General features: G+C 57.4%; 1 protein-coding gene across 1 annotated transcript in view; it reads left to right on the forward strand.

Moving 5' to 3' along the window:
- CRB2 (crumbs cell polarity complex component 2) overlaps positions 1 to 19,634 on the forward strand; it is a 23,659-nt gene extending 4,025 nt beyond the window's left edge. The window contains exons 2-13 of the mRNA XM_004375647.2: positions 4,085 to 4,408; positions 7,424 to 7,619; positions 7,765 to 7,904; positions 8,367 to 8,552; positions 8,734 to 8,847; positions 11,720 to 12,592; positions 12,704 to 13,212; positions 13,835 to 14,000; positions 14,712 to 15,498; positions 16,364 to 16,480; positions 17,086 to 17,212; positions 19,339 to 19,634. Coding sequence (XP_004375704.1) covers positions 4,085 to 4,408; positions 7,424 to 7,619; positions 7,765 to 7,904; positions 8,367 to 8,552; positions 8,734 to 8,847; positions 11,720 to 12,592; positions 12,704 to 13,212; positions 13,835 to 14,000; positions 14,712 to 15,498; positions 16,364 to 16,480; positions 17,086 to 17,212; positions 19,339 to 19,563 — 3,764 coding nt within the window. The 3' untranslated portion in view covers positions 19,564 to 19,634. The remainder of the gene's footprint in view (positions 1 to 4,084; positions 4,409 to 7,423; positions 7,620 to 7,764; positions 7,905 to 8,366; positions 8,553 to 8,733; positions 8,848 to 11,719; positions 12,593 to 12,703; positions 13,213 to 13,834; positions 14,001 to 14,711; positions 15,499 to 16,363; positions 16,481 to 17,085; positions 17,213 to 19,338) is intronic.
- The last annotated feature ends 1,507 nt before the right edge of the window (positions 19,635 to 21,141 follow it).

Here is a 21,141-nt window from a genome sequence, read left to right on the forward strand (position 1 = left end):
AAAGAAGAATTGATGCCTTTGAATTATGGTGTTGGTGAAGAATATTGAATATACCATGGACTGCCAGAAGAATGAACAAATCCGTCTTGGAAGAAGTACAGCCAGAATGCTCCTTAGAAGTGAGGATGGCAAGACTTCGTCTCACGTGCTTTGGACATGTTATTAGGAAGGACCAGTTCCCGAAGAAGGACGTCATGCTTGGCCAAGTAGAGGGTCATCGAAAAAGAGGAAGACCCTCCATGAGATGGATTGACACAGTGGCTACAACAATCAGCTCAAACACAGCAACGATTGTGAAAATGGTGCAGGACCAGGCAGTGTTTTGTTCTGTTGTACACAGGGTCGCTATGAGTCTGAATCGATGGCACCTAACAATAACAATCATAGATGAAAGGTGTGTAGCCTAGCCCTGAGCACCTGGTATGCACCCAGTAAATGTTATCGGGGTGGATTAACCAGTAAGCAAGGTACATACAAGCTTACAGTAAGCAAGGCTCGCATGGGGGCTTAATTGTGTTTACTTACTAATCTATAGTGCACAATTTCACATGGGTTTCACCACAATTTCGCATGGGTTTCACTACAGATTAGTAAGTAAGCACAAGTAAGCCCGTGGGTACCTTGCTTATTGGGCTATCTGTTCCTGGTTGTTATGTTATTATAATCCATCTGCCCTCCTCAGGGCAGGGCAGCAGGTCGAAGGGGAGGGGCGGGTGTCCGTTAATCCCTCCTCTGCCAGGTCGGCCAGGCAGCCCAGGAGGTCAGGAGGGATTTGTAAAGATAAGCACAGGCCCTTTGTCGCCCTGGCAACAGGCCCCACCCCCTATCCTGGCCTCTCCCCCACAGCCCCTCTTCTCCCCTGCTACCCGCTACACCCCACGCCTCTTCACCTTTCCTCCTCCCTGACCTGGGCCAGCCTAGTCTCCTCTGCTCACTTCTGGAAGAGCAAGAGGTCAGTGGTTCCCTCACCTCAATGTAAAAGGAATTCCCCAGGGAGTGTTTCAGTGCAGATTCTCTGGCCCCAGGCCCAATGGTTCTGAGCTTCCAGGGCTGGCTGTGGCCCAGGAATCAGTATATAGCCCCAGATGGTTCTGGAAAACCTCAGGTGGAACCTCGGGAACTGTGGGATATGGCTTTGGATTCCAGCTCCTCAATGGCTGTGGGACTAAGAAGTCGCTGCAGCTCTGAGCTGCAGTTTCCTCAAATGTGCGAAAGGATTAATAGCACTATCCACTTCATAAGGTAAATTTCACCAAGGTGAGACTACACAAGAAAGACAGTTATCCCTTGCATACAGGCTTCTGAGTGCTACTGCATACTGCATACCTCTTTGGGTGGGCAGCTCACTCTCTCCACGCCTGGTTTTGACTTCAGAAATGCCTTCCTCCCGTGCTGGACTCTGTCTCCGGTGGCTCTGTCACTTAAGCTGACAGACCGTCTGCTCCCACTGTCCTGGGTGGGCAGTTGGTGATTAAGCACCTCCCCCTACCCCTGGGGTCCTTTCCCCAGGTGCTGTCTGCCCAGCCCAGTCTTGTCTCCTTTAAGTTGGGGGGTAGTCTGAAGAGAGGCAAGCAAACCACCAGATTGGGGTGGGCATCCCTTGGCTCACAGAGATAAGGAGTGGCGCCCTGTCTTGATTAGACAAGGAGCCTGTTGGTACAGAACCCAGCAGCCAGGGCCCTTGGAGATGGGAGTTGTAATGCCTGTTCTCTTCCTCCACTCCTCCTGAGTGGCTCTGGGGTGAGGGCTGAGCCTGATCCCAACCACAGTCACAGTGATAATGGCCATAGCCGCCCCTCACTGAGGGCTCCCTGGGTGCCAGGGCCTACCCATATCACCTTGGTGGCTCCTCACAACGACCCCACAAGGTGGGCACTGTGAGCACCCCAGGTGCAACCCAGGTCTGTCTAATGCCCTTTCCCGAGAGCTCTCCAACCGCTGCCACTCCCACCAGACCATGGCTGCTGCCTGACTCTGACCCCTGAACACCTACAGCCCTGGAGGACCAGGCTCTAAACTGCTCAGCCACTCAGAGGGGCCAGATGCCCCCTGCCCTCACCCATCTGACCAGGCCCTGGGAGGGAGGCTGGGGATGGATGCCATGAGCTGAGGAGGGTAACTGTGGGTAGAGAAACTCTGTGAACCCCAGGGCCCGAGATGACCACCTTCATCTGACAGTGCTTCAGAGCCCCCACCCCCACCATGAGCCTGGCCCTGGGTGATGGCTAGGGACACCCAGTCTGGGATCAGAAGAGTGAGCCCACGTTGAGCTGTACCAGGTGCTATGGGCACCGGGGGTGGGAGAGGAGCCTGACTGGACCACTAGTTTTCTCCCTGGGTCCGTCTGTCGGTATCTCCCTGACCCATTGTCCCCCATCCTACTTGGGCCTGGCTAGGAAGGGTGGGGGTCAGGCCAGTGGGCAGTCCTGCCTGGTGGAATGTGGATGACGCCTGAGAGGCTGCTGAGCCTTATCTGGGGGTCTTCACCCCCAGAGTGGGGGAGGGGAGGGCACAGGGCCTGGAGCTGTTCAGGGGCCTGGTTAGTGTCTGGATGACAACCTACAGGGGGGAGGGAAGCTTCTCGGAGCTTCAGGTGGGGGGCGGGAGTCTCCAGCTTACAGCTCTCACTCTCCCCATTAATAGTCACAACCACCATTACTGAGTTCCTTCAACGTGCGTGCACTTGAGTATAGAACGTGAGGCTTTGAATCCTTCGACTAGTTTATGAGGCGTGTACTATTACCATCCCCCCTTTCAGATTGGGCAACGGAGGCTCAGAAAGGAGAAATGACTTGCCCAAGGTCTCATAGCCAGCAATTTCCTGAGCTAGGATTTGAACTCAGGGCTCTTTTACTCCAAAGTCCGAGTTCTTACCCTGCCATTACATTGACAGGGCACTTGGGAAGGAAGGGAGACTGGCTTTCTCAGCCTTTAAACCAGTCCTCCCCGCCCTTCTGTGTCAGTGACCCCTGTCAGAGGAGCTCCGATGGGTGGGGGAGTCACGGAGGCTGAAGCCAGGTGTTCAGTCAGCAAATCTGGATACGTGTGCTGTATCCCAAGACCTCAGGCCAGGCTGGCCACCACAAGCATCTGTGAATGAGGCATAAAATAAGGGGTAGGGTCCTCTATGAGCAGTCCCCAGGCCAGGGCCGGCAGTGGGGGCGGCGGGGCGGGTGGGAGACAGGGGTTGGGAGTTAGTGGGGCTGCCTTTGAAGTCCTCCATCCACCCTCCAGAGGTCGGGCCCATCTCCAGTTTCACGCAGGGATGGAGTTACCAGACCTCCAGCAGGAGATGTGAGGGGGAGTGGGAGGAGCCTCCTCCTCCTTCAGACTGATTCCCTCACCCGCTGGGCCTCCTGGGAGGGAGTGGGCCCTGCAGAAGGTGAACCTAGGATGAGCCCCTTCGGGCTAAAATGACCCGGACTGACCTTGCAGCCTGTCCCAGCCACTAACTCGCCGTGTGATCTCAAGCAAGGGTCTTCACTTTGATCCTCTGAGCCTCTATTTGCTCTCTTGTAAAATGGGTGACTGTCATAGTTACTGCAGGGATGCGATGAGGGAGTGGAGGAGAAAGCTCACAGTTAATGAGTGTCTGCCCCTGAATTCTGCCCTGGGAGGCAGGCATCGCTGTTCCTACCTCTCTCTGTGATGTGCCAATTGCCGTCGAGTCGATTCTGACTCATTCCTGAACCCATGTGTGTCAGAGTAGAACTGTGTGCTCCAAACGGTTTTCAATGGTTGACTTTTTGGCAGTAGATCACCAGGTCTTTCTTTTGAGGTGCTTCTGGGTTGACTTGAACCTCCAGACTTTGGGTTAGCAGCTGCGTACGTTCACTGTTTGCACCACCCAGGGACTCAACCCCAGAGTCTCTGTGATGTAGACGCCCCTAAAACCTTTCCCCGTTCTGGGTGTAGATGTGTCCAGCTGCTGGGGCCTGGCCATCGACCTCAGTCCACACCTTTGAGTGCAGGCAGGCCCATGCTGCTTTCCAGCTCTGGGGTCTGTGGATGGTCCTGTGAGTGTGGGGAGGGGAATGTCCTTGCAGCCCGTCCATCCTGACCAGCCAGTGTCCTCTTTCTACAGGAACGCTGTCGTCGGAGACCCCAAGTGCCTGTGCCTCAGACCCGTGTGCTGCAGGGACAGAATGCCTGGCTATGGAGAGTGGTGGCTACACCTGTGGGCCCGTAGAGCCCCAGGGCTGTGCCACCCAGCCATGCCACCACGGTGCTCTGTGTGTACCCCAGGGTCCAGATCCCAATGACTTCCGCTGCTACTGCGTCCCGGGTTTCCAGGGCCCACGCTGTGAGCTGGACATCAATGAGTGTGCATCCTGGCCCTGCCACCATGGGGCCACCTGCCGCAACCTGGCTGATCGCTACGAGTGTCACTGCCCCCTTGGCTACACAGGTAATGGTCCCTGCGGCCCCAGGAGGGGCTCTGTCTATAACGCCAATACCATCAGCTTTGACTTTAGTGTAGAGACACCCCCAGGCATCCTGGCAGCTCTAGAGTGTATACTGTCTTGGTCTGGCTATAGTGTTGATGCTCCTCAGGCTAACCTGGCAGATCTGGATGACAGCACCTATGTGTAAGTGCTGGCCAGGTGTCTGGCACGTAACAGGCACTTGAGAAATATTATTTCAGTCCCTTCTGCAGAGTTCAGCTTGGCGCTCGGGCGGGAGACACCCCTCAGGCATCTCTAGTGGGACTGGAGTGCAGATATACCTGGTTCGGCTTTCATGAGGACACCCCCAGACTCTCCCAGTATTTCTAGCATTTACTCACTCCTACCTGTGTCAAGCTGTAATGTAGACACCTTCTGGTTCTCGAGTATGAACACCCCTATATGGTTCAGATTGCCGTGTAGCCCCCTCCCCTCTGGGCATCCCCCAAAGCTTTAGCATAGAGACATAGATGGTCTTGTTCAAATTGTAATGTAGACATACCCCCAGGGATCTCTGCTTCTCTAGAGCAGGATAATGTATATAAAAGTGCTCAGGAAAGTGACTGGCACTAAGTCAACGTTAGTTCTCTCCTCCTGAGTGTAGCGTTGTCCCAGTCCCTTACACGCTCCAAGGCACAAACACTGGGGCTGCTTCCCTCTAGGCCTGAAGTTTGGAAGGTGAGTGCGGCTGGGGACATGGACACGTCAGCGAGTGAGGCTAGGCCTAGGATAGCCTGGAGACTGCAGTATAGACACCTTTGAGTTTCCTGCAAACCCTGAATTTAGACAATCCTGCTCTGAGGGTAGAGGGCAGTTTGAGGTCACCCTAGAGGAATGGCTACAGATCAGGGGACTGGGTGCTAGGGGTTAGGGTGTGGTGAAGAGGTGAATCTCAGTATGCTGATGAAAGTGGATCTTGGAAACTGGTTCTATGTCTCTTTCTCATTATTTGAGTGTCTCTGTGTCAGGATGGGTGCTCTGGTGGCACAGTGGTTAACCGCTATGGCTGCTAACCAAAAGGTCGGCAGTTCGAATCCACCAGCTGCTCCTTGGAAACCCTATGGGGGCAGTTCTACTCTGTACTATAGGGTCCCTATGAGTTGGAACTCACTTGACGGCAACTGGTTTGGTTTACAGGTGTCGGGATGTACCAGTGTGTCTGTGTGAGTGTGGTTCACATTTGTCTGTGTGTCTCCTAGTATGAAGAAGTGTTTCGTGTCTGTAAAGAGGCCTCTGTGTGCCTGCCAGTACCTGCGGGTCTCTAGGCTCTGTGAATACATTTGTGCCAAATGTTTTTGTGTGCATGTAACAGGTGTGCGCATACCTGAATGTGTGGTGCTCGAATGATTTGGTTAGCTCTTTCTGGGTTAGCTGTGGATGTGAGTGGGTGTAGCATCTGCTGTGACTCATTTCTCTCCTCCTCCTTCTGTTCTGGGCCTGGCGGGGGAGTTTGGGATTCCAGGAGGCCTGGGCCTGGCTCACCCTGGCACGGATAGTGGGAGTGGGACTGGGGCAGGAGGAGTGAGGGGTCACAGGAGGGAGGGGCCGTGTTTTGTGCTCACTAAGCTGGGAAGAAGGGCATGTTCCAGCTGGAGCCAGCTGGGCCCCTGACCCCCTGACTAAACCATCTTAGGAGGGGGCAGGGGCAGGACCCACTGGAGTCTACACTGACACTTGGGCTCCAGGATGCACTCGGATGGAGATCTCCAAGCCCTGATTCTACTGCCTCTATGTGACCCTGGGAGGGCCTCCTGACTGTCCCATTGTACCTAGGACTGAGGGATGCAAGACTTTCAGTTTTAAAACCAAGACAGTGCAGGCAAAAGCAGAACAAGTTGGTTACCATACTTCAGCATCTCCTGCCCAGGGGATTCCCTTCTTCCCTGGTATCTTAGTTATCTAGTGCTGCTATAATAGAAATACCGCAAGTGGATGGCTTTAACAAAGAGAAATTTATTCTCTCACAGTCTAGTAGGCTACAAGTCCAAATTCAGGGCATCAGCTCCAGGGGAAGGCTTTCTCTCTCTGTCAGCTCTGGAGGAAAGTCCTTGTCATCAATCGTCCCCTGGTCGAAGAGCTTCTCAGGTGCAGGGACCCCAAGTCCAAAGGACGCACTCTGCTCCCAATGCTGCTTTCTTGGTGGTATGAGGTCCCCAACTCTCTGCTTGTTTCCCTTTCATCTCTTGTGAGATAAAAGGTGGTGCAGGCCACACCCTAGGGAAACTCCCTTTACATTGGTTCAGGGATGTGACCTTAGTAAGGGTGTTACAATCCCACCCTAATCCTCTTTAACATAAAATTACAATGACAAAATGGAGGACAACCACACAATACTGGGAATCATGGCTCAGCCAAATTGATACACACATTTTGGGGGGGATATAATTCAATCCATGACACCTGGGGTACTTCCCTACACCCTCCTCAAAGCCACTAGGGTAACCCTTCTAAATTGTAGGTAGGACTACCTGACTCAGCTGCTTGAAGCTTTTATGACGAGCCCAAATTCTGGTACCTGGCTCCCAAGGCCCCAGTATCTCCCACCCCTGTCTCACCTCCTCCACTCTTCCCTTAGCTCCTGACCCTCTCTGCAGCTCCCCTGCCCTAGGGCATTATGCCCTTGACCCAAGCGGGGCTCAATCAATGCTGCAATCCTTCCCCAGGCTGGACCACAGCTTTTGCTCTCACAAGATCTTGTACTTTCCCTTGTTGAGCTTATCAAAATGAAAACTAAGTCTTCATTTATGTAGTTATTGACCTGGGCTAGGCTGTTGTGAGCTCCACGAAGGCAGCGATTTCTGTCTTGTTTTTACCGAAATGTCATTGTTAGGAAACACCTGCTCTGAATGAATGAACTAACGTCTGTCTCTTTAGATCCTCACGTTTAGCTCCTTCTAACTATCTGGAACAGTTTACTGTTGGCTTTCCCTCTGAGAAGTGTTCATCTCTCTTGCTCTGTGTCTCCGGCCCCTGTCCAGGCGTGACCTGCGAGACCGAGGTGGACGAGTGCGCCTCGGTGCCCTGCCTGCACGGGGGTTCGTGCCTGGACGGCGTGGGCTCCTACCGCTGCGTGTGCGCGCCGGGCTACGGGGGCGCCAGCTGCCAGCTGGACCTCGATGAGTGCCAGAGCCAGCCATGCGCGCACGGGGGCGTATGCCACGACCTGGTCAACGGGTGAGCGAGCGGCAGGGCGGGGGTCCGCCTGGGACCGGGGGCCGGGTGCCCTGAGGCGGAGAGGCTGGACCACGGTGGGGGGCCAGGTGGTAGGAGAGGAAGAGTCGGGCGCGCTCTCAGCCCTGGTCGCGCGGCCCCGCCCCAGGTTCCGATGTGACTGCGCGGACACGGGCTACGAGGGCGCGCGCTGCGAGGAGGAGGTGCTGGAGTGCGCTTCGGCGCCCTGCGCGCACAACGCGTCCTGCCTCGAAGGCCTCGGGAGCTTTCGCTGCCTCTGCTGGCCAGGTAGGTGCGCGCGCGCGCGTGCGCTTCGGCGGGCGTGGGCGTGCAGGGGGCGGGGCACGGCCTCGGCCTGTGGGGCAGGTGTGCGTCTGTGCGCATGCGCGAATGTGGTCTGTGCCCTTAGTGGACCGAGTGGAGCCGAGTGGAGTAACTGCAACCTCTGTAAGCCTCAGTTTCCTGATCTGCAAAATAGGGCTAATCAGAGCACCTGCTCCTGGGTTGTTGTGAAGAGAGTAAATGTGGTAAAGTCCGAAGCACTTGCACGGGGCCTGGCACATGCAGAGTCCTCAGTAATAACAGTAATAATGGTCATATGACCATGATGCCGATGAAGGCTGCTGTGGTCATTTCTACCCTTCCTCCCCACCGTGCGTCCCACTCTCACTGTTGGTGATGGTGTTCTAAGCTGGTATGGCCTTGGGCTGGCCTGGCCGGTGACCTGATGCCAGCGTGTGTGCTCCCCAGGCTACAGTGGCGAGAGGTGTGAGGTGGATGAGGACGAGTGTGCAGCAGGCCCCTGCCAGCATGGAGGCCAGTGCTTGCAGCGCTCCGAGCCGGCCCTCTACGGGGGCGCCCAGGCCGCCTTCCCGGGCGCCTTCAGCTTTCGCCACGCCGCTGGCTTCCTGTGCCGTTGCCCGCCGGGCTTTGAGGGTGAGCCTCCCTAACGGAAGCAGGTCCACCAGTGTTCAGATGCACGGGGAGGGATCCCGGGACCTGGCAGAGGTATTGGCCTGCCTGAGTACAGCCCCTCTCTCTATCTCTGAAATGGGCCCTTCCAGCTCCGGTCTGGCTCTGAGAGAACAGGCGGGAGTCACAGCTGGGCCTCTTGCAGGGGACGACTGCAGTGTGGACGTGGATGAGTGTGCCTCACAGCCATGCATCGCTGGAGGCCGCTGCCAGGACCTGCCCAATGGCTTCAAGTGCCACTGCCTGGATGGCTACACAGGTGCCTAGGCTGGGGTGGGCACTGAGGCAGAACCTGTGGTGAGAAGTTTCCCTGTGGCTGACATGTGGTGGCTGGATTGATGGGGGGCAGGGAGACCAGTGGGGAGGCAGGTGCAGAGCCCCAGGTGACAGCAGGTGGAGGCTCAGCTGGCATCTAGGTTTTGGAGGTGGGAAAGGAAGGGGCTGACAGGTTTGAGAAAGATTTAGGAGGGACACTACAGGTCCTGGGGTTATTCTGTATGTGAGTAGGAGGTATCAGAGACTAGGCTGAGGTTCTGCCTTGAGTGGCTGTTAAAGGGAGGACAGTGAGTTCCGTTTTGTTCGTGTGGAGTCTAGTGTCTGTGGAGCATCCAAGGGCAGGAGCCAGGGTGGTCCAGGGCCTGGAGCCCAGGAGAGGGGCCTGGGTTGGAGCTAGAAACTGTAGGTAAGGAGCGTAATCCTGGCAGCTGGGGCCACAGGACAAGGTAGAATGTGTGGAGAGAAGGGCAAAGAAAACCCTAGACATCTGGCATCCGAGGGCTGGGCCAAAGCCAAGGGGGCTGCAGGCAGGACAGAGGCAATGCAGTCAAGGACCGAGGAAACAGGGTGGGGGTGATGGAGAGCTGGGGCTAGCTCCTGTAGAAAGGTGAGCTTGACCTTTGGGGAGGGAGTTGGGGTCCACTGGGTGGGGGAACCAAGGCCTTCCCTGCCTTGTATACGTGCAGACACACAGAAACCCTTCCACATGGACGCTCGTGAACCCAACGGGTTCACACACATTCACTGAGTGTCCCTGGCCCCTCTGGAATGCATGTGACACCTCCCCCACACCACCACATTCCTGCTCGGGCACACTGCCTCCTCTCCTGGCAGGTTTCCTGGGCACAGGAGAAGGAGGTATGATCACCACTGTCCCTCCCGCCCACACCCGCCCAGGAGAGGCTGGAGCTCAGCCTCCCCCACCCTTGGGTCCCCAGCACATGGGGAAAGGTGTGACCACACCCCTGGGGGCCCTGAAAGCCCATCCTCTAAGATTCCAGTCCTGGGAGCAATGGCCATGCGGGTACCTGGCACACAGTGGGCCCACCACGTATGCCCTTCGCAGAAAAGACCCTCAGTGCATTTCCTTATTTCCTCCTCACCACAGCCCCCTGAGGTGTGTGTTTGAATTCCCCATCTTACAGATGAGGCGATGGAGGCTTAGAGAGGGGTTGTCATCCCCCCAGGTTCACCAGCGTCAGTGGGAGCCCAGCTCATCCCCAAGCTAAGGTCAGCTGATGGGTGACAGGGAGGGCAGATCAGGGTCAGGGGCCAGGAGGGGGACCCCGGCTGTGGGGCTGGGCTCTTTGCCACTGTCCACACCTCCTCCCTTTGGGCCGTGCTGAGCGTGGGGGAAGCTGGTGCCTGGCATTCCTGAGCTGTGTCTGAAGGAGGCAGCCGGGCCAGGCGGGGAGCTCTGCTCCCCAGCCTCGGCACCCGCCCACCACTCTTGGCCTGTCTGTGTAGAACACAATGGGGCTGCAGGTTCTGTGGAGCTTCCTGGGGGGTCTGTGGCTCCTGGCAGGTATGGAGGAGTGGGGCCTGGGGTAGCGGGAGGTTGGGGTTGTGATTGGAGGTTCCCTGAAGAAGGCTGTGGTATCTGTGTGCTAACAGGGGCCTGCCTTCAAATCCTGGTGGCTTCTGTGGGCCTGGGTTTTTCTGATATGGGTGCAGGGCTGGTCTTGGTTGTTTTCTGGAGGCTCTGGCTGAGACCCAAGCTGAGGCCAGAGTACCTGGTGTGGGAGTTCCTGGAGGGAAGAATGAGATAGCCCCTTCATGGCCAGTGCAGGGGACCCCAGGGCAGAGGGACGAAGGGGTTAGAGCCTGGAGGCTACTTGGAGTGCCACAGATGTATACATCCACCTCGCACTCGCTCCTCCGTGCCATCATTCCATCCACAAAATCCATGCCAGTCCCTTTGCTGGGCACCAAGCACAAATTCAGGCCCCTGGAGGAGATCCCAGAGGAGTGAACAGATACTTTCAGAATAATGTTCTAGAGAACTATGGCTGGGGTGGGCAAGGGGCTGGGAGTGACCTAGTGGGTTGGGGTTGGGAATCAGGGAAAGTCTCCCAGGGGAAGAGATTTTTGGGTTTGGCTTTGCAGGATGAATGGCAGTTTGAGAGGCAGGACGAGGGAGGGTGAGACATTTCAAGCTGAGAGAACAGCACAAGCAAAGCTTTCCAGGAAATGCAGTTCAAGGTTTGTAGCAGGGCTTCAAACTTGTTCAGTCTGGTTTGAATCCCTACTGAGAACGTGCATTTATAACAAGTTCCCAGGAAGTTTTAAATAAGAATCACCTGGAGATCTTGTTAAAAATGTAGATTCGGATTCAGTATATCTGGGACAGAAATGCAACATTTTAGCACAGAGCTTGCTAGAAATGCAAATTCTTAGCAGGGGTTCAACCTGGTTTGTAGGGAGTAGGGTTAAGCCTATGAGGGGTCTCGAATGCCAGGGCAAGTGCTTCGACCTGTGCAGTAAAGGAACCTGGGCAGGTGATGCTTTAGAAATAGATCTCTAGCTGCTGGCAGAGATGGATGGGAGGGGAGTTCTTAAGGCAGTGACCCAGAGGCTGGACTTTGGTCACTAGAGCTGACGAGATAGGTGACATGGGGCGGGAGAGAAGGGAGGACTGGAGACAGTTTAGGGGGTTGAATCTACAGGGCATGAAGATTAGCCAAATATGGCAGGGGGAGGGAGCATCTTGGATTCTGGCCTCCGGGGACTCCGTGCACCATGAAAAATCCTTTGGGATGGGTGCTGAGGTCCCTGTCCCATGAGGTATGAAAACTGTGGGTCCACACTGTGGTTCTGGTCCCGGGCGCTGAGCCTCAGCTTGGTCTCTCCCGAAGGCCTGACATGTCAGGAGGACGTGGACGAATGCCTGTCGGAGCCCTGCCTCCATGGTGGGATCTGCGATGACACCGTGGCGGGCTACATCTGCTGGTGCCCAGAGCCCTGGGGTGGGCATGACTGTTCTGTGCAGCTCACTGGCTGCCAGGGCCACACCTGCCCACTGGCTACCACTTGTATCCCCATCTTCGAGTCTGGGGTCCACAGTTATGCCTGCCACTGTCCACCTGGTACCCATGGACCTTTCTGTGGGCAGAATACCACCTTCTCTGTGGCAGCTGGGAGCCCTGTGTGGGCATCAGTGCCAGCTGGCAGTGCCCTGGGTCTGGCACTGCGGTTTCGCACCACCCTGCCTGATGGTGCCTTGGCCACTAGCACTGACACCCAGTACAGCTTGGAGCTGGCACTGATGGAGGCCACACTTCAGGCCACACTCAGGAGCTATGGCATCACTGTGCTTATCCTGAGGCTGCCAGATCTGGCCCTAAATGACAGTCACTGGCACCGGGTGGAAGTGGCACTCCACCTTGAGACCCTGGAGCTGCGGCTCTGGCATGAGGGCTGCCCTGCCCGGCTCTGTGTGGTCTCTGGTCCTGTGGCCCTGGCTCCAACATCTTCAGTGGCCCCGTCGCCTGCTGGGCTCCGCTCCATCCAGCTGGGTGGTGCGGCCTTTGCAGGCTGCCTCCAGGATGTCCATGTGGATGGGCACCTCCTGCTGCCTGAAGAGCTTGGTGAGAATGTCCTCATGGGCTGCGAGCGCCGTGAGCAGTGCCAGCCTCTGCCTTGTGCCCACAGAGGGGCCTGTGTGGACCTATGGACTGACTTCCGTTGTGACTGTCCCCGGCCTTATAGTGGCCCCAGGTGCACTGATGGTAAGGAGAGAGCCAGGTGGGAAGGGGCACCTGAAGTCTGGGTCCCAGAGCAGAGGCTGCACCTTCCTCCCATCTCGCAGGCCTCATGCCTAGTCCCTTCTTTCCCTGCAGAGGTTCCTGCCGCCACCTTTGGCTTGGGGGGCACCCTGAGCTCTGCCTCCTTCCTGCTCCACGAGTTGCCAGGCCCCAACCTCACAATATCCTTCCTCCTCCGCACTCGGGAGCCTGCCGGCCTGCTGCTCCAGTTTGCCAATGACTCGGCAGTCGGCCTGACGGTGTTCCTGAGTGGGGGCCAGATTCAGGCCGAGGCAATGGGCAGTCCTGTCCTAGAGCTGCCTGGGCGCTGGGATGATGGGCTTCGCCACCTGGTGACGCTCAGCCTCGGGCCTGACCAACTGCAGGGCCTGGGGCAGCAGGTGCATGTGGGTGGTGGGCTCCTCCCTGCTGAGTCCCAGCCCTGGGGTGGGCCCTTCCGAGGCTGCCTCCAGGACCTGCAACTCAACGGCCTCCACTTCCCCTTCTTCCCACTGTCACTGGGGAACTCAAGTGAGCCCAGCAAGTTGGGCAGCAGGCAGACGCGGAACCTCACTCTGGGCTGTGTCTCCGAGGACACGTGCAGTGTGAGTACCCAGGGATGGGGTGGGTGGAATGGGCCTTTTCCCAGGACCTACGATACATTACTGAGAACCTACTGTACATCACTGAGGCTTAACATGCCCTTTTACTGGTAAGGAACTGAGGCTCAGGAGGTCAAGTGACCTGCCCCAAGTTCCCCTGCTAGATAGCATCCAAGCAGGATTTGCATTCGCCTCCTCTCCTGCCGACTGCCCTTACTCCCTGCTGGTCCCTTAACCCTGTCCCCAGTCCTGACTGAGACAGACACCCTGAACCAAGCAGAAGGCTGCTTGAATTTCTGCAGGGACTGCTTGGGGGACAGGGAAAGTGAGCGGGTTCATGGACAAAGCACCAGCCTTGGATTTGAATAGTCTGGGTGTAATCTCTGGTTCCTCCGTTTACTGGCTGGATGACTGAGGCAAGTGGCTTCCCTTATCTGAACCTCAGTTTTCTTATCTGTAAAATGGGGATGATAGCCACTTCCTCCCTGCTTGTTTGTAAGGGAATAATGTCTGTAGCAGATGCTCATACTAGGTGCTCAGTGAAGAATCACTGCTAAGATGGTGGTTATAGTGGGGCAATGCCAGCCTCAGGGCTGAGCTGACACTTGCCCTGCTTCTTCCGCAGTCCAACCCTTGTCTCAATGGTGGGACATGCCTTGTCACCTGGAACGACTTCCATTGCGCCTGCCCTGCCAACTTCACGGGACCCACATGTGTCCAGCAGCTGTGGTGCCCTGGTCAGCCCTGCCTCCCACCTGCCACGTGTGAGGAGGTCCCTGACGGCTTCGTCTGTGAGTGTGTGCCCTGGGTACCCAAGCTGAGTTAGATCCTGCCCCTGCCCTTGGGGTTCATAGGCTGCCGGACAGTGGACTGGGATTCTAGCAGCCCAAGCCCAGTGTGGCTGGGCCATGCATCCAGAGAGACATAGGTTTTCTGGAGGAGGTGGGCATGTGCTGGGCTTTCAAAGGCTATTAAAACTCTGCCACAGCATAAAGGGAGGATATTTCAGGGAGAAGGAACAGCATATGCAAAGGCCCTGAGGTCTATAAGAACAGCTGAACACAAGCACAGGAAGTTTTAAGCAGAAGAGGGACATAATCAGATCTGAATTTTTAAAAATGCATGTACTAGTGATCCCCTGTGATGAGATAAGGAGGTTTTGGGGAGGGGAATAAGGGCAGATTTTGCAGTGGTTATTATTGTCTGGCCTGTGACCTGGAGGGCAGGGTAGACATCTGGACCTTCCAGCACTGGTCCGGAGCTGGCTTACTGGAAGTAGGGAATGCATGAAAGGGTGGAAGGAGTGTGGTGGGGCCCGCTGCGGATTCCAGAATTGGATGTCTGGGCCGGTGATACGTGGATACCCCCCACCCTAAGATGGGCCTGGGGAGTAAGGGCTGTGGCCGGTATCACTCATGTGCTTGGGAGAGTGCATCCCTGGAGAAGGCACGGCTTCACCTCCAGGAGACCTCCCCCCCACCCCACATCTTCTCTCTCCACAGGTATGGCGGAGACCACGTTCCTCGAGGGACCCCCGGCCGAGTTCAGTGGGCACAACGTGTCAGAGGCGTACACTTTCGGTGGCCTCTCACTGGCCTTCCGTACCCGCGACCTCGAGGCCCGGCTGCTGAGCGCTGCCGCGGGTGCCCACGCCGCGGTCTGGCTGGCGGTGCGCAATGGCTCGCTGGCAGCCGGCGTCCGCAGTGGCCGAGACCTGCCCGGCGCCGTGCTGTCTGCGCCCGGGCCGCCCGTGGCCGACGGCGCCTGGCACCGCGTGAGCCTAGCCATGGAGAGCCCGGCAGCCGCCGCCTCACGCTGGCTGCTGCAGCTGGACGACGCGGCGACACCCGTGGCGCTGCGCGGACTGGCCGGAGACTTGGACTTCCTGCGTGGCCCAGGCGCCGCGCGCGTCCTCCTGGCGGAGAACTTCACCGGCTGCCTGGGCCGCGTGGCGCTCGGCGGCCTCCCGCTGCCCCTGGCGCACCCGAGGCCGGGCGCGGCGCCCAGCTCCGGAGAGCATTTCGCGGCCTGGCCTGGACAGTCCGCCCCGCGCCTCGGCTGCCGCGGGGCACCCCTGTGCACCCCCACGCCCTGCCTGCACGGTGGCACCTGCCACGACCTCTTCGACGCCTTCGCCTGCGCCTGTGGCCCGGGCTGGGAAGGCCCGCGCTGCGAGGTTCCCGCCGACCCGTGTCGCTCGGCGCCCTGCGCCCGCGGCCGCTGTCAAGCGCGCCCCGACGGCCGCTTCGAGTGCCGCTGCCCGCCCGGCTTCGTGGGCCCGCGCTGCAGGTGCGAGTGCCCGGGGCGGGGTTGGGGAACTTCCTGTGCTTTCTTCCCAGGTACCGGGGGCGGGGGTGGGGCGCCGAGAGGTGGAACCTGGGAGCGGTGGTCCTTGGGACTCGCTAGTTCTGTGGGTGAGTCGCTTCCCTTCACTGACCCTCCATGCCCTCATCTGTGAAATAGGGACAGTTGTGAAACTCAGCCCCTTAGAGTTGCCAGGTAAAATACAGGACGCCCAGTTAAATTTGAGTATCAAATAAACAACGCTGTTGCCCAGGAGGGGACCCAGAATTAGTCTTGGAGGAAAACCTGGAGGCTCTTCTGCAGAGCCACAGCATTGATACTCATCCCTGACCGGAAGTGAGATGGTCCGACCTTGGACACGTCCGTTAGTCCGGCCTGCTGGACAGACGATGTTGCCCTTCGACTCTCCCCTCCCTTCCAAGCACAGCTTATGGAGGGTTATCTGGCAGAGGCTGACTTCCTACCCACTCCCACTGCCCCCGGAATGTCAGGTCCAAGTTTTATGTTTAGGGCCATGCTTTTGTTCTGAGGAGAATCCTTATATTTCACCAGCTTCTCAAAGGACTCTGAGACTGGAAGAGTTCACAGCCCCTGTCTAGAGGTTGTACAACCTGTTGGGGTTGGGCTGGAGCAGCGGAATAGCTGCCCAATGTCCCATCCCTCCTGCCCTCAGACACAGCTCTGATGACTGATATCAAGGTTTACAGGAAGAGGGTTCTGAATTCCACAGATGAGACCGCTAAGCCTTGGTCACTTGAGGTCACAGTGGAGTGGAGTGGGGGAGAGGTGGCAGGGCGGGACAGGTCCCAAGGGACCTGCCTTGGCTCCAGCCCCTGTGCTTTTTCCTCAGGTTGCCTGCCCTGCCAGAAGAATGCGGCCTGAACTTCACCTGCCTCAATGGTGGACGGTGCGAGGCGGGGCCCTGGGGCGCCAACTGCAGCTGCCAGGAGGGCTTTGCTGGCCAGAGGTGGGTCTGGGGGTCAGGGAGCTGGGAGGTGGGCCAGTGAGTATGGAGAACTGGTCAGCACTGGACCCTGGATCCCTCCAACCAGAGCAGGGGAAGGGGGTGTGGTTTGATCCTTGCTATCTGCTCTCATCCTTCCCTGTCATCACAGTGCCAGACAGTCCAGCCACAGTTACCACTTGAGCTCTTTCCTTCTGGGGTTTCCAAGACCATCCTCTGTTATGCAGACACCTCCTGGGAAGTAGTTGCCCCAGTGGTGTTCTTAAAGCCCCATTCTCAGCCTGCCTGCATCAGGACCCCCTGGGGAGACAGTAAACGTTTGGATTCTGAACCTACTTCAGATGGATAGAACCTACATCCGTGGGAATCTGTCTTTACTCAGGCTCCCTGTGATCTGATGGAGAGTCATTCTCAGTCACTTCGCTGGGGCGAAGGAGGGTGGTGGATGATGTTGATCACATTCTGTTTTGATCACCTGGCAGGGCCCAGCCAGGCAGGAACAGTGCATGGGGACAGGAGGGTTGGGGAGTTAGAGCAGCTGCTGGGGATAGGAGGCAGCTATAGGGGGAGCAGTTTTCTCAGCCCCACCACTTCTGCTCTCTCCCCAGGTGTCAGATCCCCATCTTCCCCTGTGAAGCCAATCCCTGTTTGAATGGGGGCACCTGCCGGGCAGCTGGTGGGGAGTATGAATGTACCTGCAGCGCCACCTTCTCAGGCCAGTTCTGCGAAGTGGTGGTGAGTGATGTCAGAGAAGGTGGGGTGGGGGTCCCTCATGGTAGCCTTTCTTAGACTTTACAGAGGTGATGTTGTAGGGAAGGGGATGTGTACAGCACCTGTGGAACTGTCCCTGGACTAACCTTGTTGTGGGGCAGGGAGTGACAGGAAAAGGAGACTCGGGCCCCTTCCAAGCCCCCCACCCCCAGGATGTATTTTCTACTCTAGGGAGAGCCCCAGGGGCCCCCACCATCCCTCATCCAGGGCATTAGGCTCCTGGAGAGGCTTCCCCACAATGCCCAGAGGGATGGGATGGGGCAGTGGGGGCAGGTGGGCTCTGCCAACTCTGAGCTGGGACCAGGATTCAGGGCCCACAGAGTCCTGGAGTTCTAGGATTTAGATTTGTGAGTCTGGGAGCCCATAATCTCCAGGGCTTTCTGAGCCAAGATTCTGGAGTAGGAAGATTCAGTGAGCCCAGGATTCTGAGCCAGGGCAGGCTGTGTGAAGGCAGCCCCCACCCCAGGGAGGCTCAGCTGCCTAGGGGCCTGGGGTGGGTTGGAGCCAGCAGGCGCTTGTGCTGTTGAACCCCCCTCTCGCCCCCTCCAAGGAGCCAGTAGAACTCACAGGCCCAGTGGGCAGTAAGCCCACAGTGGGTGCCAGTGGAGGAGGGGCAGCGGGAAGGGAAGCCTGGGGAGGAGCCTCGATCTCTGCAGACTGCTGGCAGCCTGGGTCATAAATCCGAAAATCCACTGTGGGGAATGCTTCCTTTCAAGTTGAACTTTTATAGCCTCTGGCTCCCCCAGCCATCCTCCTCCAGCAGGGGGAGGAAATGGCTTTGCAGCTCCCCTGAAGTGCCCAGGGGTGGAGGCAGGTGAGGACCCACTTATGGCTGGGACAACCTTTTCTTACAGTCTTGGGACCCCTTCCCAGGCCCAGGTCATAGGTGGGCTGAGAAGCCACAAAGGGAGGGCCGGTGAGTCTGAGACCCTGTGGCTCTGAAATCCTGGAATTCTGTGATCCCGAGACTTCAGAATTCCAGGCATGTAGCACCTTTGATAAGGAGCCCTGGTGGCCGAAAAGCACTTGGCTGCTAACCAAAAGGTTGAGGGTTTGAACACAACCAGCCAGTCCTCGATCCTCAGGAGAAAGACCTGGTGCTCTGCTTTTGTAAAGATTACAGCCAAGAAAGCCCGATGGGGCAGTTCTACTCTGTCATGTGGGGTCGCTATGAATAGAAATCGACTCCACAGCCAGCACCCAACAACAACAGCACTTTTGATAGAGGCATCCTGGGCGACTGTGACTGGAGACAGGAAGGAGGATGGGGAAGTTTGCTGGGACCCCCAAAGCCTGGTCTGAGTCTCCCAGGGACAAGTCCAATTGATGGGCTGGGACTGGGTTGGAGCAGCCTCCTTGGGAGTTGGGCCCTGGTGGATTCTGACCTCAGCTGGGCTCAGCCTGTCCCTGCTCCTGCCCAGCCCAGGCCTCCAGATGCTGCTTGAAATGCCTCTTCTTCCTGGGGGTTAAGCATGGTGTCCATAGACACTTCAAAAAATCAGACCACCTTCTGGGATGGGGGAGGGATTATGTCCCTCTGGCCTCAGATTGGATGAGCTCATTGTGGGGAAGAGGAAGCCCAGTGGGGGAGAGGGCCTCCGGAGAGTGCAAGGCTGTAGGGTGATGGCCTGGGCATTCGCTGACAAGAGGAGGGTTCTAGTCAAGGCTTGCGAACGCACTGGTCACGTGTCTGAGGCAATCTGGGCAAACCCTGTTTACTCACCTAATGTTATCGAGTGCACTGCTCTGGGCACTGTGGGATGCAGCTGTGAACAAAGTGAAAGAATCTGCCCCGTGGAGCTCACCTCCATTTCACCAGGCTGTTGGGAGGTGGATGTGAACCCCATGCACAATGCTTGTACTCGGTGTTCAATGAAGGTCTGTTTTCTGTCCTCTAGCCAGAACCCTTGGCAGTGTGCTCTGACAGATGCCCCCTCCCCTAGCACCTGCTTGCGTACCCCTGGTGCCAGGTGTCTCACTACCTCCCAGGGAAGCCTGCTCCAAGCTCTTTCTCTGAGAAAGTCCTTATGCCCCCATTTCTTCTCTCCTCTGAAGGCCACAGTCTCAGGCCTCATTGTTGTCTCTTGCAGAAGGGCCTGCCTCTGCCACAGCCGTTCCCGTTGCTGGAGGTGGCGGTGCCTGCAGCCTGCGCCTGCCTCCTCCTCCTCCTCCTGGGCCTCCTCTCAGGGATCCTGGCAGCCAGAAAGCGCCGCCAGTCAGAGGGCACCTACAGCCCGAGCCAGCAGGAGGTGGCCGGGGCCCGGCTGGAGATGGACAGTGTCCTCAAGGTGCCACCTGAGGAGAGACTCATCTAGGCCTGGCCTGGCTGCCGGCACCGGCGTCTGTGGGGTCCTCAGCTGGTGATTTCTACCTGGAGATCCAAGGAGCCTGCAGGGAAGTGGCTTGCCTCTTCTGGTCTCGGGCAGCTGCTGCAGGCTCAGGACACCCACTGGGGAAATGTCCCCTTTGCTGGCAGCCCCTGCCTCTGCTCCATTGAGGACTGAGGAAATGGGGAGCAACTCAGGGAAGCAGAGTGGGGCCTGGCGGGGTCTGGACATCTGTCTGACCTGCCAGGTTTCGACTCACCAGGTGTATGGCTGTGCATGGGAGGGGCACATGTGTGTGCGCCTGGGGTGGCGCTGAGTGTCTGCGAACATGTTAGTCTGCAGATAACTGTGTGAATGCTTTGGACAGGGCTTGTGGGCATGGCCAAATCTTTCGTGTGTGTTTGAGAGTACATAACTGTGTAGTGGTGCAGGCATTCCCATGGAGGAAGCGGCTGCACCTTGGGGGACAACCTTCACAACCCCGGGGCAGGGGTAACCCAAGGCTGGGCATTCTCCAGGAGGCCAGGCCAGGGCTTAGCCAGACACGAAGGCTCCAGCTCCACGTCTTCACCCACCTACAAAGGCTGCCCCTGCCCTGGCTGCAGCTGGAAGTCAGGGGACGGCCATGATCAGAGGCGGTGGGAGCTCCTGGTGCCTAGAACCAGTGTTCCTTCAGACAGAGCCGTCTCATGCCCTGTGCCAGACCAGTGATGCAAGGGACCCACAGGCCATACTCTGACTACATGTCTGTTCACAGCAGACCTGCAGGAGCTGTGGGGACTGGTCTGGGCTCCATGTTGCCTCCCTCCTCCGAGCCTCGTTTGTAGACTGGGAGAAGCAGCCCCTGCCTACCTCACAGGGCTGTTGTGAGGGTCAGAGAAGACGACAAAGGGGAAAGAACTTGGGAGATCGTTAAACCCTGGTCTGATGTGAAGGATTGTCTGGGTTGTCCTTTTAGGTATCTGCAACTGTCAACACCCCTGGCCGGAGTTGAGGGAATGGAAATGGGGAAGCGGCCTCACTGTGGTGCGGCAGGGAGGCCAGAGGGGGGAAAAGGATGAGGGAGCAGCCTTTCCGTTTTCGGCTCAAGGAGGAGGCAGTGCCCCCCAACAAACCTCACCCAACCACCTTCTAGTTGTCCCCAGCTCCCTGCGCTATTGAGGCAGCCTGGTGAGGTCACACCAGTTGCCTGTGTGTGGCTGTTGGGTGGATTCAGGGAGAGGACTTAGAGGACACTCTTGGGATTGTTCGTTGAGTGTAAGCGCTCAGCAGATGTCGGTGTCACCTGTCAGTGTCAGGGCTGCTACTGCCTATATTTTCCAGGTAGCAGATGCAAGGGAAGCAGTCCCTGCCCTGGCCACACCACCCATCACACTGTGACCTCTGATCCCGGTGGGCACCTAGTTGAGGGCCTAGCTCGTGTCAAGGAGCAGTGTGAGTTTCATGAGTCCCTTAACCTCTGACCTGGAATTGCACCCTTTCATCCTTCTTGTTTCCCAGGCAGCTGCCTTGTGACTGTGGGCTCCAGGTGCCAAGGCCAGGTGACCCTCTTACACATTTAAACTG

The sequence above is a fragment of the Trichechus manatus genome, unplaced genomic scaffold, assembly GCF_000243295.1.
Source record: "Trichechus manatus latirostris isolate Lorelei unplaced genomic scaffold, TriManLat1.0 scaffold00038, whole genome shotgun sequence".
Taxonomy (NCBI): domain Eukaryota; kingdom Metazoa; phylum Chordata; class Mammalia; order Sirenia; family Trichechidae; genus Trichechus; species Trichechus manatus.